At 45.6% G+C, this 17,645-nt stretch overlaps 1 protein-coding gene across 8 annotated transcripts in view; it reads right to left on the bottom strand.

The window, feature by feature from the left end:
• Positions 1-838: 838 nt before the first annotated feature.
• kmt2a (lysine (K)-specific methyltransferase 2A) overlaps positions 839-17,645 on the bottom strand; it is a 43,298-nt gene continuing 26,491 nt past the window's right edge. For 4 of the 8 annotated variants that reach the window (XM_033632102.2, XM_033632100.2, XM_033632099.2 and 1 more), the window contains exons 16-34: positions 17,428-17,501; positions 15,207-15,421; positions 15,035-15,129; positions 14,813-14,950; positions 14,563-14,721; positions 14,354-14,465; positions 14,188-14,266; positions 13,869-14,029; positions 12,851-12,997; positions 10,064-12,725; positions 7,315-9,927; positions 6,778-6,849; positions 6,469-6,695; positions 5,312-5,386; positions 5,037-5,211; positions 4,620-4,727; positions 4,321-4,401; positions 3,999-4,128; positions 839-3,904 (exon numbers count right to left, since the gene is read on the bottom strand). In XM_033632102.2, coding sequence (XP_033487993.2) covers positions 3,629-3,904; positions 3,999-4,128; positions 4,321-4,401; positions 4,620-4,727; positions 5,037-5,211; positions 5,312-5,386; positions 6,469-6,695; positions 6,778-6,849; positions 7,315-9,927; positions 10,064-12,725; positions 12,851-12,997; positions 13,869-14,029; positions 14,188-14,266; positions 14,354-14,465; positions 14,563-14,721; positions 14,813-14,950; positions 15,035-15,129; positions 15,207-15,421; positions 17,428-17,501 — 7,599 coding nt within the window. In that variant the 3' untranslated portion in view covers positions 839-3,628. The remainder of the gene's footprint in view (positions 3,905-3,998; positions 4,129-4,320; positions 4,402-4,619; positions 4,728-5,036; positions 5,212-5,311; positions 5,387-6,468; positions 6,696-6,777; positions 6,850-7,314; positions 9,928-10,063; positions 12,726-12,850; positions 12,998-13,868; positions 14,030-14,187; positions 14,267-14,353; positions 14,466-14,562; positions 14,722-14,812; positions 14,951-15,034; positions 15,130-15,206; positions 15,422-17,427; positions 17,502-17,645) is intronic. The other 4 variants (XM_033632098.2, XM_078167107.1, XM_078167106.1 and 1 more) reach the window with 2 other exon arrangements.

The raw sequence follows: 17,645 nt of genomic DNA on the forward strand, positions 1-17,645 counted from the left end.
CTTTCCAGAAAGAAAATGAAAAGAAAAACTGCAGCGCTCCTTGCTGATGAAGGAACACACACAGGCACAGCAAAATTGGTACTGGATATCAATATACAAAAGAATGATGCACGTTAGTTTCATCTGATAGTACTGTAACACAAAACCATTATAGAGTACATTGAAACATTGCTATTAACCATTATAAATCTGCTGTTTTGCTACTGTAACTAAGTTTGTCTGTCCATTCCATATATTGTATAGATACTAAAGTACAAGAAATTACTATGCATGTTTCCGTATAATATTGTTATGTATTTATACTATAATTACAGATAATGACGGAGAAGGGCCACTGGTGTGGCGTGGTAAAATGAAGTCCAAAGAAACAACAGAGACCATTTCCTTATTGTATATACTGTACGCCATTGAACAGTGAAATAAATGACTTATTGTTCACTGAAAATTCAGAAGTGGATCTCGAGAGGTGAGAGCCGTAGACAGAGCCCTTGGCATCAGCAAACTGTTATCGCCGACGCTAGCATGAAGTGTTGATCTAACCCGGTAAGAACCTGTTGTCCTGCAGACAGAAATGCCACTGCTGTTCACACTTCAGTATTATTCCCAGTGCTGAAATGAAACTGCCGCCCGATTTTGAGGTCTACACATCGTCCGTATCTACCAACGTTGTCGACACAAGAACTGAAAACAAATGTAGCTGACAAGGTATCAACATCATCGCAAGTCTGGTGACGTGGAGGAGGAATATACATTCATTGTTGACCTTAGCAGCTGAACTCAGCGAGCCCGATGTAGGTGCAGCTGTGCGACCGCGAGGCCGGCCCGTCAGGCAGGGTTAGGGGGGGCGCCTTGATCTCGGGCCCAAAATGGAAAAGAACAGCCGCGGTCTGCACACGCTGCACCTTCAGAAAGAATCGGGCTGCCGGCGTGGTCCCTGCCTTCACTTTGTTGCAGAAAAAGAGTCAAGTGCACTTTGCTAGAGCCTCAAACGCCACTCTCAAGAATCATCAAGACCAACCCGTCGTGATCCAAGTCAGGTATAAGATCAGGGGCCTGATGCACATGGTATTCTCAGTGACGATCTGTGCTTGTGGTTTCAGCATTGGAGTTGTCTGTCTGGACAAAGAGTCTTCCTATGTCTATTCAGTGCCTGTGTCACAGCTAAAGTGCAAACCATGTGTGGGTCATGTTTTTTGTTTCAGTTCACAATGACAAGGAGCAGCGTGGGAGGAACCGCTAACGGCCTTTAGGTGATAACAAAGTCAGCATGAACAGCGGACGACAATAAATTAATTAAAAAGGGACAAAAACCAGACTCAAGTCGCATAGTGGAACCAGTCAGTCGAAACAGTCTGATCAAAATATTCGGTCCAGGGCATGAAGGCTTGTAAGAGAGACGAGGCATGCTCATTTAAAACTAAGGCAAACCACGAGGAGACTGAATGAGAATTAAAAAGTGATTTCCAGATGAGCACTGATGAGTGGTCACCAGGATGAAGTGGTTTCTTTAATAAAACGGGGTTCAATGAATGCTGTCGGTAGCATTAAAATAAAGGCACCTCTTTATTTTAAGTCTGCAGAGGGACAAACACTTCGATGGGACTCTTTGATTTTACACATGTGCCAATTGGCTGTCGACCCATGGTTGATTAGTGACAAGAAAAACTTCCTCGTTTCAATACCAGTGCCTGGCAGCCGCCTGTAGGTGGGCTCGATTCTCGGTGTGATGTGGTGTGGAGACGATAAGGCTGGAGAGAGAGATGGCGATATCTGCTATGGATCAACAATCTTAACTCTCTCAAGTGCATAATAATAGTTCACATGACTGCCATACTGCCAGCTAGAACTGGATTTTAAAAAACAAACAAACAAAAAAACGTCAGGTCTGACCAAACGGCCCGGGATAGATAAAAGAGCTACTGGTGGACTGAACTCAACGGGACCAAGCCACAGACCAGTGTCAGTCTTTGGAATCAAAGAAAACATTCAGGCTACAAATTAAAAAAAAAAAAAAGAAAAAGAAATTACAACAAAAAACAACTTTGAAAAGGCAGCGGAATACAAAACATAGAGACCAAGCATTAGTGTTTGTAAACCTCTATTTCCTACAAAAAATGGCAATAAAATAAATACAATTTTTTAAAAATATAAATACCATCATTAAGTGCTATTCACTAGTGAGTGCTTTTTAAGTCTTTTTGTAGAAAAATATACATTATTTACATTTGTTTTTTAAAAGCAAGCATGATATTTCCCTGTCCATAATAAAAAAGACAAGATAACAAGACTTAATACAAATAAAAAAACATTTTCCATATTAATGGTTATCACAACAGGCCTAGAAGAAAAAAGAGCTGTGTGAAAATTCAATTCAAGGGCGTGATGTTTGGTTCTCTCTGCTGCTGTAATTTGGAACGTGATTATGTAATTACCAGAAACAAGTTTGATAGTAACGGCAGCATGCGTGTGTCTCGACGTCTCTGTAAGATCCAAGGCTGTTTCTGGATCACAGCTCCACAAAAAAAAATTATAAATATGTCTACTAAAGCACATCAGTAGGGTTCTCCAGTCCCTTGGCTGTCAGTCCACCAGAATCTCTAGCTGCCTCGCTCTGTTAGGCCAGAAGCTTAATCCCATCAATAACATGTCTACATAGCTACCAAGCTGTCAGACTAAAAGTCAGTTTAAGTACAACGGATGCTATCAACCTCAGATATCACCCTTTACACCAACGGCCAAAAATAACCTTTTGCTTTTTAAACAAATCTACATATCTACCCCCCTTGTCTCTTTTGTTTCTCTCTGCCTTTGTGTGGACATTGCTCCCCCTAGTGTTTCCACCTGTACAGCTCTTATCAGGCTGCTTTGACACAAGCAGCTCCTATTTACAGTGTTTAATGTACACACCTGCAAGCTTTTACAAAAAAGCCCGGTTAGGGGAAGGTTCCAGTAAATCACAACGGCTCTGAAGGCATCAGGGCACATTCAGACAGGGAGATGTGCATCAATAACAGCTGACACTGAGATTTTTTTTTTTAAAAAAAGGAAACAATTCTAACAAGTTTCTAATTTTTCTTTCTTGTAAAATTACTGTTCCGAGTCCCTTCAACAAATTGCACTTTGGTGTAAAATGGAACCAAGTTCTTTGAATTTTTTTTTTCTTCTATGTTCACATCTCAGCATTAGTGGACCATAACATTTATAGAAAATTAAGGAGGATGGGCCAATGTAAAAAATTCTGAAGGGGTAACTTTATCATCCAAATGTAAAATAAAGTTAATATTGCAATGCTGTGAAGGCTCAAACCGTTTCATCACTCACCTCTGGAGGTGAAACTTCCCGTGCCAAATGTTAATGAGACAAAAGGAGGCACAATATGCTGGAATTTCTACAAGTGGCCCCTCCTCCAAAATGGCCCTTCCTGTATATACAGTACGACCCACAGCCGCTGCCCCATGCTGTGTTCTGCCAACACCGGCAGCAGAGACACTGGCAGAGCTTGCGCCCCGTTGGCAGCCATGGTCCGTCATGGACCGGACCCAGGAAATGGAGCCAGTGCCGCGGTACCTCAGAACAACGCAGCACTGCTGCTCAACAGACTTGCAGTCCTCTTTCAATTGTTTACATATCAGTTGAGGAACTTGCGACACTTCTTTGCACCGCAGTTGCAGGGCAGCTTGTTGCTGGCGTCCTCGATAGGGAACTTGTAGTCATAGGTGAGCTCCTCTCCGCAGTAGATGCGCCGTGTGGCAAAGATGACGATGTGCTTCTGGCTGTCCACGGTGATGACCCGAGAGTAGCAGTTGGGCTCACAGGAGTGGTTGATGAAGCGGGCGGCGTTGCCATGCACTGTGGCATCTACCACCTCATAGTCATCGATGCGAAACATATAACAGCCAATCCCCTGCGAGGAAAGATAAAACACAAGTTTCAGTTTTTATGTATGTCATTATGCTCCCATTACTGTTTGAGTCAAGGTAATCAAATTAAGTCCTTACCTTTCCATCGTAATATTTCTCCCGTTTGTCAGTGAGCACAGACCGAATGACATTTCCAGAGTATTCAATGACCATCTCCCCTGCATCAATGGTTTTCTTGCAGAACAGACCTCGGCCATGAATGGGAGACCTGAGGAGGGACACAGTTTTTGGAAGTGAAGTCAGTGTGTGTACAGTAGATGTTGATTTAAAACCCTGTTGTTTTGCAAACTCTTTCAGCTGTTAAGTGTCAAGATAATTTTGACAAACAATAAACTGTTGCGATGAAAAAGAATGAAGGTGATTATCTTTAATAAACTTCCAAAAGCAGCACTGATCTAACCTGTAGACTCCAACAGTTTCCTTAGAGGTGGCCTTGAGCTGTTTGAATCTCACTGCCAGTGGTAGCTCCATGGAGGCACGCCTGCAACAACAGCATGAAAAAGAAATGTTACTGTCTTTGGACACTATATTGAAAAAGATGATTAACTGTTAGCTCTCTAAATTGTGGGTAATAAGATTAGAGACAAAAAAAATGCTTTATTAATTCTCAGGGGGAAGATTCAGATGTTGCAGCAGCACAAACGCAGACTGTATTTACTGCGAACACATAAAAAGGGTTTGGTGTGTGCTGTAACTGACCTGGCAGTCCTGAGCTGCCCTTCGTCATCATCGTCTTCTTGTGGCCTGTACTCAGGAGGCTGGCGATGTTTTGAGGCCAGGAAGTTGAACATGTCAAAAACAGACCTCCTGGAAGGCAAACAGATGGGACAGACAGCTGTCAGAGACACTAACAGGATCCAGAACAGGTTTGGTGACAAGTTTGATTCAAACTAATTTTCTAATAAGGAGCACCAAAGATGGATTATCATTAATCATTATCCAAACGCACAGTTTTCTCCGTGTGGTGCTCATATTTCCTGCATTGCCCATTAACATTGTGTACAATATACAATACTTATGTGTCCGTTAGCTACAAGCCCTGCGATAGAAGAACAATCTTGATACACACTCCACAACGTCCTGTAACGTGTGTGTATTTGTGGATCCCTTCCTAACCTGTGGTGGATCTCTGCACGAGCTGACCCGTGGGGGTTGATGGGAGGCTCATCGGTTTCCTCTGGTTTATGGAAGCGGAAACGGTAGCTCCGACAGTGTCTGGAGCCGTAAAGCTGCTCGAGCAGGAAGACCACAGCCTCGTGGACGACTCCCAGCATCCTCAATCCGTTCACACCTGGCGGGAGCAAAGACACGTGACCACGATTAATCATTGACATGTACAACAACCTATGTATTCTTCTTTGTTTGGCGATGTAGTCAGAGTGATGCCTCACCTTCGAAAGAGAGCTCTTTGAGTCGTGCATTGGAGCGAGCTTCCTGCACCTTATCAGTCAGGGATTTCCAAGCCTCTGTAAAGAGACAGACAGTTAGGTCAGGAGAGCTCACTCTTTCATGTTCGGTGTTTAAACCTTAGTCTAATCTTTGTTATTACCTTTATATGAATACACAGATAGTATATGTGAACTGTAATCTTTTATGTGCGGGTTGTAATTACACTGATTTAGTTGTCTGTCAAAGACCACTGAACGCAGTCAGGAATTAAAGTGCATTTTTCTATGTGCAGTAATGTGTGTTAAAATGTAGTCTCACTTAGCAACAAAGAGGACATTGTTTCTTTGTGACTGCAAACAGCCCTGTGCACTGCATTATGTCTAACAAGCCACTCATTACAGCTTTATAAACTTTAAAAACACACATTACTTGACCATTCGCTGACGGCACATTGGCACAGAAAAATAAGTCCCTTCCACATATGCACTGTAAACCTAAAATTATCAAGACATTACCCAGAGGAGCTGTGTGCGGGAACGCAAATGTCTGAATCAGGACGGGACAGTAAATGGGCTTTATGCTGCCAGCTCCCTCGCAAGAAGTCTTAATGTCCAACTGAGCCCATGTGTGAATAAAGCAGGTAATGGTCAAGAGAATATGCAGTGTGAGTGGGCGTGTTGACGTTTCTATCATGTGCAAAACTGGAGGAAAACAAACATCCAAGGCTGAAGCAGAAGTGACATTTGCACAAAGACAGCAATGAAAATGTCTAACTGAAATGATGACGAGACTCGGGAGCTTGTGTTTACAAGGGCCGAAGCCAATATTGTCAGATAAATTAAAGGAACAGCAAGAGAGTCTGTTGTTTATGACCAGATTATGAACTGGCTACCTGACCGTGGTGCAATCTGTGATATGTCATGCCTCGTGTATGCTCTACCCGGTCGCCACCCGTCGCCTTGATCACACTAAGTATTTCTAGTAGGTGAGAACGCTTCTGACACAAACAAACTCCTGTTGTGTGCTACATGTGTGAAAGACTGTGAAAAACTCCAGACAATGTCCAGACCAGATTTTTATGGACACTGTCCGGAGTTCAAACAAGAAAATGGCTGTGAATATAACAAATGTGGTAAAGGGAAAATTGTTTTCCTCTCACCTTCGATACTCTCACAGCGGATGTGGAAGCCATCCTCACTGCAGATTTCAAAGATAATGCCCTTCTTGGGTTTGCTGTCCAGGCCGGTATCCCTGCTGTTGCCGTCTTGGTCGGGTGGTGAAGCCACAGGAAGAGACCCTGCTCCCCCAGCTGCAGATGGTTTGTCTTTCCCCACCACTTTTCCTGGTAACACAGGACCTTCAGATGTCTTCTTTTTACCAAGCACACTGGAAGAGATTTGAGAAAAGGGTTAAAACTCTTTTATATATTCAGTATGAAAATGGGCACCTGGCTTAGATGACTCCATACCTCTTGTTAGCCGTCTTGTCTGCGGGTTTGCCCGTGTCCATGGGTTCAGGGGAGCTCAGCTCTCTGGAACTGCTTACAAAGAAGATGAGATTCAAAGGTTCAAAATTGGAATATATTTTATGCAAAGCTCGTAAGTGAAAAATTCAGAGTTGCAGATTCAGTCAGGGTGAGATATTTCACTTCTCTGTCCTGGAGCCAAACTCTTATACAGCATACAGTAACTAAAACATTATTTTCAAAAGTCATTATGATGTATCTTATACTGCGGGATTGTGATCTGTACACATCTGAGATGAAGCTAGAGGACCACAGCAAGAATATTTTATGTCTTCTTTCAATGTTGTAAAGGCATTCAAGAAAAAAAACTTTTACCATAAAACAAAACAGGAACAAACAGCTCTCATTATCCTCAATGTCACATTCATTATGCAGAACACATCTGAGAAGGTTATTGCTAACTCTTCACATTTCTTCATGTAAATGGGAAAAAACAAAAACACAATCCATTTCAAGCAGCCTGATTAATAACCGTCTCACCTTGGGTTTGAGTGATGTCGTCCTGCAGGGTTGCCATGATGCTCCTCTGTCTGAGAGGGCTTGAGCTTCTTCACGCTGGTTGTGTCTGAACTCTGCCTGCTCCTCTTAGTTTTCTGTTTGCCTTTTTCGGCTCCTGAAGTGGTGGAGTTAGGCGGCCTCTGCTCTGATGATCTGGAAATGGGAGTTGTTCTGCCGCTCTGGGGGTGTACGGAGGTTTGTGTTTGGGTGAACACTCCAACAACACGTCCCTTGGCGGGGCTCAGAGGGGTGGCTACAGTAACGGTGGTGTTTGAGCTGGAGTCCACAGTCTGGGCTCTGTTAAGAGGCTGAGGCTGGTGCTGTAAGTGGACATTACTGACTTCTGTCTCTCCTTGCTGGTTGACAGCCATGCTGAAGGTCTGCTGGGAGGGAAGGACACAGATGCTGCTGGCTATAGATGTCTGCCCCGAGGAGCTGAGCTGTGACATCAGAGGAGCTCCTGCTGATTGAAGGACCATTGGCTGATCTGACAGGCCCAAGCCATGTGGACTTGCTTTGAACAGGAGGTTGCTAATTGGACCTGTGATCTCGGTCGAGCTGAGGACAGGGGTGGAGAGGGAAACTGATCCTGGTGCGAGAAGGCCAGTGGCACCACTAGGGGGCACAGACACAACATTCAGCACTGACTGACTGGGGTTGAGACCAGAGACTGTGCAAGGTATAAGGTGAGTGGAGGAATCGTGGCCAAGGATACCAGGCTGGGCAGTACCAGGAATCCTCTGCTGAAGGAGGGTAGTGGGATCTAAGTACATAACCCCGCCTGATTTTGGTCTCTTGATAATATTTGGGACCTTGCGCTGAGAAGTGGAGAGGGTGCTTAACTCAACCAGACCACCAGGTTGGCCAGGGATGCTCGCAGTGAGCTGGGGGGAAGACAGGTTGATGAGGGTCATGTTGGGAGGGCCTACTTCCGACGGGGCCAAAGTAGGCTGGCTGCGGGAGCGGGCCAGCTTTTTGCTTTTCCTTGGCTGAAGACGAGAGATGGGCCTCTTCTTGCCGTGAGCGGAGGCGAGTACAGTCGGGGAAGAAGAGAGGGAGGAGGGACTTGACACGATGGCAACACTGTGACCCAGCTCGTGTGGTCGACCAGCTTCTGAGACCAGAATCTGTGGCTGGTCGTGGGGCAACCCAATGAGAAGCCCTGAGGTGGTGCTGGGGATTCCCGTCTGGAAGCCCGTCTGTGTGGCTCCTGTAAAGGTGTGGATCTGGGAGGGGTGAGCCATGGTGCCCAGGACTTTGCCACCAGCAGGAAATATTGGCTGGGCCGTGGATAAAGCGGTGTTCAACCCTGTGGTTAGTGTCATAGAGCTCAGCACTGCTGAGGAGCTGGTGTCCATCACTCCTGTGGCACTAATTTTTTGGGTGACACCATTAGGGACGGTCTGAAGAACATAGAGAGGCTGGAACTGCTGGTTTACCACGATGAGCTTGTCAGGTCCTGGTTTGATGACTGCTGGGCTGGAAACCTGAGCCTGGGATGGTCCTGGACCAGGAACTGGACTGGGGCTACCTGCAGCTGCAGCAGATGCCGGAAGGTACTTCTGACCCTGAAGAGGCAGGGAGGGTGAACTTGGCAAACCAGGGGTGCCAGAACTTCTGGGAACATCCTGGTTACTTTGAGGCTCAACCACCTGGCCAATGGCAGGGCTAGGAATAAACTGCTCAGGAGTCATGTGACCCTCTGTGACCTGTGTGTCCCTGTTTCCCAAAGTTGTAGCTTCCCGCTGATTCTCTGATGGTGACACACCTGGCCCTGTTCTTTTCTTGTCCCCACTCTTTTCTCCACTGATTGCCTCTGGGTCGGAAGTCAAGCCCAGCATGGTGCGGTCTGTGGTGTCTGAGATAAGACTCCCAGCAGTGTGATTCTGACTGGTGTTGACAGAAGGGCTGCGAGTGGTCAGGACAGAGAGGTCAGACGGCAGCTCCAGAGGAAGATATGGCTCCTCTACAGATATGGAGCTATTCACACTGCTTTCCACCACGCCGCCACTCTCAGCACTGGGCAGCTGCTGGGAAAAGTCATCAAACAGAATGTCTTTTGGCCGATTGACATCCACTCCAACATAGCCTTCATCCAGGAGCAGCTCTGAGGAGGACGGCTCAGACTGCTGACCCAGAGCCTGCATGGACATGGAAGGTGTATTGAGGACAAACTCCATGATGTCTGACGGCAAAATGTTACCACAGTCATCACTGTTGTTGTTGTCGGAGTCTGATTTAAGCAGGTCTGTGCTGAGAGACAGCTGGGCCTCAAGAGGATCCTGACCCTGACTCTGCGGCTGGGACTTGACCCCGCCTCCTAGAGGAAGACAGTTTTCTTTCTGGTTCTTTCTGCCTTCTCGAGTGTTGCCACTTACGGCTCCACTGCTGCTGTCAGCCTCTTTGCTTGAGTCGTGGGAGTCAGGTTTCTCAGTGTGCCTTTCTCTGCCTCTTCTCTTAGGAGCGCTCTTATGTGGCGTGGAAGAGGAGGTGGCTGTAGTGGTCGTCGTGCTGGTGGTGCAGATGCTGGTATCGCTCTCTGAGCCATCATCCACGCCATCTAGCTGGCCAATACGCTGCTTGTTGCCAAGGACTCTGTTATACACAACAAAACAGTATGTTGGATTATTAAAGTATGTTGGATTATTAAAGTATGTTGGATTATTAAAGACAACAGAAAATATTCATAAAACAATTTAGATATCTCATTAAAATAAGTGTGTGTACTTACAAAGCATTCCGCAGGTCCTCCTCAGCTTTTCCTTGAGCTCTCTGTTGTTGCTGCTCCTCGTCTTTTAGAAAGCGCTGAAGCTGAGATCCTCTTCCCAGACACTGGTCTATTCCTTCTATAGATGGTAGGCCCTCACCAGGGTTAATTATTGTCCGGGTGAAGTTGTAGTAGTAAGGGTCTTTACCCCTCTGTTTCATCCCACTATCTTCATCCTCTCCACTGTCCCCTGACGAAGAGGAGGTGCTCATATCATCTGCTCCATCCACCTGCCCTTCAGCTGACTTCTTGCGGCCACCAGTCCTCCTCTTAACCACAGCCCCGGTTCCATCTCCGCTGCCGTAGAAGGGAAGGTCCTCTTCCCCGTACGAGCGAACGCCATAGAAAGGCGTGAGGCCGAAAAACATGTTGGAGCGTGCACGGGCACTGCGTCGCGGGTAACGTCGCTTGGCCGACCCCGAACCGTCACTGTCATCCTCGTGATGTTTATCATCCATGCCTCTGTCGTGGTCATCTTCTGGGCCATCACCTTCATCCTCTGTGCCTTGAGTAAGGAGGCTGCAGTGTTCCCGGAGCTCACTACGTGAGAGCTCCTTGGGCAGATCCTCTGTCTGAGTCTGGGTGTCAGATTCAGAGCTGTCACTGCTGCTGGCAGAGGGTGAGGAGAAGAGAGCGGAGCGGGCAGAGTGACGGGTCCCCTGGCCGGCAGGAGAGACAGTGGAAGTAGTGGTCGTGGAACAGGAGGAAGAAATACTACCAACAGTGCTGGTCCCATTAGGGTCAGTCTTGATGTCAGTCTTTAGTGGAGTTACAGTCAGGGGTTTAACTAATCTCTTTTTCTCTCTAGAGGAAAATGGCGGCTGGTTAGTTGTTGGTTTGGTGTGAGACTGTGAAGAGGTCTTCACTCCTTTCTCTGGAGCCAAACCACCCTGCTGCAGCTGTTGTAAGTTGTCCAGACTGGAAATGTTCTTCCTCTCAGGACAGGAGTAATTCTCTCTGCTCTTTGAGGATGACCTATCCCCTCCCTGGTTCTCAAGCTTTTCCCCCTGAGCCTTCCCGTGGGCTTTGGTGCTGTTCCCAAGCACTGGAGCTTTGCTATTGCTGCTGTTGTGAGAGCTGGGGTTTGTCGCGTGTGTGTTGGAGCTGCCGGCAGCTTTAGTATTATTGTTGAGAAGGGGGATTTTGTTGCTGTTGTTGCTGTTCTGCAAAGTCTTTTCTCTTTCACGGTCTTTGGACACCTCTCTGCTGCCTGCCGTCTTAACTTTGGGATGTTTGTCTTTGGCAGCTGAGGCTGCAGCTGGGGAGGCCAGGTGCATGGAGCCTCGCTTGACAACGTCATCATCTGCTGGTGTCCTTGACGGCCACACAGGCTTCATAGCTGCTGCTGTGGCTGGACCTGATGAGTAATCGTTTGATTTCCGTGTATTGGACTTCTGAAATGAAGACTGTGGGGTGCCGGATTTCCCAACAACAGAGTCCTTATGGAGTGAAGCTGGCATTAAATTTCCAGTGCCACCACTACTCTCCTTCCCTGAGCTGGGCTTGTCCTTAGACTGGGCGATGTTAGAGGTGGGCGCGGCCCTGTGACGAGGCAACAAACCTGCAGAAACATCCTGGTCTTTGCCTCCGTGTTTCCCCTGCTTGTCTGTCTGCTTGGTGCTGCCTCCTCTCTGCTGCCCAGTGAGAACAGCAGTGCCCACAGGAGGGGACGACTGGCCTGAGCCTGCAGGTACCAGTCTGGGGCTCTTACTCTCACTGCCAGCTTGTTTGGACTGACCACCAGCGTTATTATCTTTCCCTGAGCCAGAGTCTTTGTTTTTCTCTGTGCTTCTGTAACTGGAGTCTCTAGAGGGAGGTCTACCCTTGTCAGAGTCTCTGCTCGACGGTCTGTCTTTACCTTGGCCTGAGTCTTTTCCTGTTTCCCTGCTGTATTGTCTATGCTTCTCAGAATCCCTCAGCCCTACATCTCTACTGAGAGACCTTGCTTTTTCAACATCTTTATAGCTGGGATCTCTAGAAGAGGATTTGCTTTTATCTGTGTCTCTATTGCTTGACTCTCTGCTTGCCTGTCTCCCCTTCTCAGAGTCTCTGTTTCCTTGTCTCCCCTTTTCTGAATCTCTTAAAGGATCTCTACTAAGAGGTCTTCCCCTCTCAGATTCTTTCAGACCTGAGTCTTTACTTAACGGTCTCTTCTTCTCTGGGTCTTTGGCTGCTATTTCGCCCTTGTCAGAGTCTTTTTGCCCAAGTTCTCTGGATGATCTATTCTTCTCAGAGTCCTTTGAAGCTTGGTCTTGACTTGACACCCTCCCCTTGTCTGTGTCTCTCAACCCTTGCTCTCTGGATGACTGCTGTCTGTTTCTGTCTGTGGAGAACAGTCTACCTCTTTCATCATCTCTCTGAACTGGGCTCTTTGCTGAGTCTCTGCTGGCGTGTTTGGACTTTTCGGGGTCTCTGGCCGGGGAGGGGATGAGGGGAGGGGGTGAGGTAAGGGGTCGAGACACAGTCTGAGGTGGGGAGGTCATCCCTCTCTGTCTGTTCAGTGGGTGGGGAGGAGGAGAGAGGGAAGGGGAGCTATGGCGACGTGAGTCAATATTCCTCATGCCGGGGTTCACCAGGGAGTCTCCTACTGTCACAATCTCATGGCTTTGGGGCTGAGACGTACCTCCTACAAAATAAAAGCAGTGTCAACTATCATTCAATTCTTAAATGGAATTAAGTTGAAAAGTAATTTTTGCAAAGAAATATCAAAATAATCTGTCATTCAATAACATAAGGAATGCATATTCTTACCTGGAGAGGGCATGGGTCTGGGGCCTAGTGAGCGCTGACAAGGGGGGTAGCTGGGGTGTCGGTTCCTGGTGTAAACCCTGAGCTTGGGGGTGTTCGCAGGGGAGAGGGTGTCAGAGCGCCTTGGGGATTCAAATGGATCTGGAAAGTCTAAATGTGGATAAAAAGGAAAACTCACTAAAAAAACTGTCTGGTTTGAGACATTATGGTTGCAAATATGGATATTGTAACATACTGGAAGCTGCGGCCATATTCACAAAGCTTCAGAATACAAAGGGTCGTTCCTAGTGACAAAATTTTGAGTAAATTCCTTAGAAGTATGACGTTTTCTAAGAACAATAAAAACTAGATTCTGGTAAATGTAAAGGTTATTCATACACCATCTTAGCCCTTAAGAGAGTTCATAAGATGAGAAACTGTTAGGAGTAGAGAGGAGGACTTTTAAGGGGCTTAAGAGTTTCTTAAGCAAAGGATAAAATGGCAAAAAGACAAAAAAAGGTTGGAAAAACAACACTAAATGACAGTGAGTTAATGAAACGCTGCAGATTAGATCATGCAGGGATGATATTTGTGGTCGCTCACATCTCCCACCCAATGCAATTAAACCAAAAATGAAAGTGATCACAACACTAAGATATTTAGCAATCTGAGAAATGCAACAGTGGAGCACTGATGTCTTGAGTTTGCGTCAATCTTTCATCAGCTGAGTCATCACACAAACAGTTACAGCACTTTAACAGTCTCATATTGTGACGCAGTTTATTTAATTTCCACTGGGTGTTCACATCTTGCAGGCTCACAAAAGGGCATGTCTGTGAAAACCAATCACACCTTTTAAAAGACTGCATTATACCCTTGCGTTGTGGTCAACCACACCACTTCATTAAGGTAATGTCCCTTCTTTGCTCAGAGCAGCTCTGAGAATTTAAATCACTCCTAAGCTGACTCCTTGCTGGTGTTCTCCAAATGTTTTTGAATATGGCCCCTGAACTAAGTAGAGTCACTGTAGTCTGTAGGTTACCTGTGATGGTGGGCGGGCTGTGGGCTATAGTGCGATTCTCCTCAGGAGCCATCATGTCAATTAGGTCAGACTCTACCACTGGAGGGTGACAAACTAGGATCCTACAGGTGTACACGCAGCGCTTTCGGGCATCCAAAGTACTCCAGTACACCCTCGAACACCTAGAGAGAAGAGAATTTATTCAGTGCGCAATTTTAATTTCCTCCAGCAGTTAGATGTTCTTTAATTGAAGAGAGAACAGTAATGATGGTGCTAAAAATAGCAAGAGAAGACTTTCAGATAAATGAAAAGGTAGAAGAAAAAGACAAAAAAAACTCACTGGTATCCTACAGGGAAGAGTTTGCGTTTGCAGTCCGAGAGCTCAGTCAGTATCCCCAAACAATCAATGGTCATGGAGCCTGCAATGATGGATTTTAAATAAGCATTCAAGACACACTGCGAGTTAAGTCAAGGAAATGGATGTTTATCCACTAACATTGACCTACCTATCATCATGTGGACATTTTCAGGCTCCAGTCCTGCAAGCCACTTCCTCCTGAGACTAATGCCCTCCAGGTCCACCAGGATCCTGCGGGTCACCTCAAACCCAGACACCACCTGAAGAAAAAATACACACACACACAGGAAAGGTGAAGGTGGCTGCCATTTAAATGTATTAATGAGCTTTTGATGATATAGTAAGTAATGTTCTTACCTCTCCCTTGATAAGGTCCCTGTGCTTTGGACAATAGACTTTCTTGTCCTCCAGGAAGACGCAGTGGCACTGGCGGGCACACATGAAGTGGTAGTTGCTGGTGCAACAGGTGAGGCAGCAGCCGACTGTGGCCCCTGGCTTCTGACACTTCTCACAGCGCTGAATACAAAGTACAACAGGTTGTAAAAGTCTGTCCATTAATCAAACGCTGAAAATAAAAGGGGGGATTGTGATGGACGACCTATCTTACCAGCTGTTTTCCCCTGAGAACAGCCATGTGAACATTCTTCAGAGAGCCATCATCGTCTTCAAACACCTCGGCAGACCACAGGGCGCAGTTCACATGGGTCCACTCGTTCTGACCGATGTACAACAGCCTGCCACCCTCCTGAAACAAACAGGTATGTTATACAAGTGACAGAAATTTTCTTTTATATGTGTTAAAGATAGACAAAGCAGATTGCTGACTCACATTAGTGTTCTCGTCCCCATACTTCAGACACAGAACACACTGCCTGTTATCACTAACACCTGGTGGAGGAGGGAGCTCTGGGCTGTCTTCACGATCTGATGAGAAACATTTCCAGTCAGTGAGAAGATGTGTGCATGCAAGTATTCGTACATATATTTGCCGATTGCCTTACCAGGTAGGAGTGGAGGTGGTGGGGGTAGAGATGGAGGGAGAGGAGGAGGGGAGGCTGGAGAATCTGGTTCCCCCGGGGTCTTGGGCCGAGGAGCTGGGATGATCTTTTTCATGAGGTGGGGGAGCTCAGCGCGGGAAAGCTCTTGTCTCTCCTGCCACTGGGCGTAGTTGTGGTCCAGAGACGGAGGCAACACAGCATTCGGGAGAAGCCCACTGCTGGGGAACAACGGCATGCAGAGACAGGCGCTGTTAATTGACGTCCAATCAGTACTAACAACAACGGGGTCGGATGTGAAGTTGCAATGGTTTTATTGCTTGTCCCTACATCAAACGGCTCACAACAAGGTCTGTGGATTATCTTGAGTAAGTGGGTCATGATTTCTGGAAGAAGACATTGCTGTTGAGTTTTTCAAATGCATTTTTTGGCGCTTTGAGCACCACAAGCCGAGTGCAATCTAGTTCCATTATATTTGAGAGAAGGCAGACATCTCTACAGCCAACATCTCCAAAACTCAGCAACTCAAACCATTCCCAAAGATCATTATCACAAATACGTATTTTAAATTTTCGGGGGAACTGTCTCTTTAAGTTTGACCAAGTCTCTTCAAGGCCGAGTAACTGATGTGTTTCAAAATCTCATATTTACTAAAACAGCAGAGGCATCTAAAGAGGCATCCATCCAGTGATGGCCACAAGATCCATTTGATGGATCATTGGTTTCCTGGAGCAATGATACATAACGCAACAGTTCAAGCTGACGAGTAAACCACAATTAGACCACAGTATGTATCAAAGAGCCTTCAAGTGAAATGTGACACTGTTACGGTCTGCCTCCCACAATGCCTGGAGGACAGACAGAGTAAATGGTCTGGGAAAGCTGATATCTAAATATAAGTGAGCGGGTGACTGAGTGAGTGAGTGAGAAAGTGTGAATGAGTGTGTGTTGAAAAAAAAATTCCAGTATGCAGAACAGTAATCATACAATTCATGTGCTGAGTGAAAGGTCAACACTGCCACATATAAAGACTATGAGGTTCAGTTATTGCTTCTAATGATGTCAAATGATGCATCTGTCATCTCTGTAAACAGCATCAATCATTCAATATGATCATTTCATTATTAATTATCAATGTAAAGACATGTGCACTAATAAATAATACTGCTGTCTTTACTGCTCACAATCTTACACAAAGAACTAACAGCTAAGAGGAGATGATATGATTGACCCTGACTGTCTAGTCAAATCAAGATAGCACGTAAAAAATAAAGATGTTGACTCTTCAGTAGATATTTTAATAATCACATCACTTTTAATCTGACTGTACAGGCCTCTGGTCATCTATTACCCACTTACTTTCACCACTAAGTTGTCCAGTGGGCTCATTAAATCAGAGGAACTGCGGAATCAATTTCATTACCGCAGCTTTAAATCTTACCTGGTACCTTTAATCACAGTCACTGGCTGAGATAAAGCATGTTAAAAGAAAACCACTTCATTTATCTACCCCGCTCAGTCACTGATTCCTTAAGTTGCTTAGAGAGTCGTTCGTTTTTTGATGTTACGGCTGAGAAAGCATCGTAGCTGCAATTCCCAAAACTGAACATCACACAAAATTGTAGATTTCCTTAACCACATGTTAAGATAAAATGACACTCATATGAAATCCTGATCTTCCCCCTTCACCCATTTTACTCAGAGGTTGTTGTTACATTCAGCCTGCATGTCTTTATAAATATTAGTTCACTGCTCTCCTCCTATATACAGATGATAGTACAGCTTGTCCCAGAGAAACCACATCTTACTCCTCATTTCAATAATTATAGACCACCACTTCTTGAAAACTGCAGTTCTTCACTGAACTCCTTTAGACTGGTTCATGTTCCAGGAGTATTAAATTTGAGTTTTCTTCTCTGTCATTACAAACATAACTCGCACTACAAGTTTGGAAAATAACAGCACATCACACACTTCTGACTACTAACACTGAGAGCTCTCGTTTTAATGTCTTGTCAAGTAGTTGTGCCTGATTTTATGGCTCTGCTTTCAAACCCTTTAAGTTACAACAAAATTGTGATGCAAACTGCCAGTGTAAGTAAAAAAAATCTACTTAAAACACCAAATTATATCATCATCACAAAAAGTGATCTAGAACCAACTAGAATGCTACGTAATCTGTACAACCTCTTAGACTGACTGTGGTGTGCTGAATATGGATACTCACTTGGCAGAAACTTTTTGCCTTTCCCAGAGCCTGGACTCTTTCACTTTGAACCACGGGAAGATTCGGTCCATTTGCTGAAACAGAAAACATTTGATGAACTTTGCATATCAGCCTGCTGAAGCTTTTGCACAGACCTGCATTTGGGGCAAGAAAATGATTTGGTGATATTGTAAGTCTACAGAAGGACCCCAGCTTAACCAAGATACTTATGACCTATA

This window comes from Epinephelus lanceolatus, chromosome 4 (assembly GCF_041903045.1).
Source record: "Epinephelus lanceolatus isolate andai-2023 chromosome 4, ASM4190304v1, whole genome shotgun sequence".
Classification (NCBI taxonomy): Eukaryota; Metazoa; Chordata; class Actinopteri; order Perciformes; family Serranidae; genus Epinephelus; species Epinephelus lanceolatus.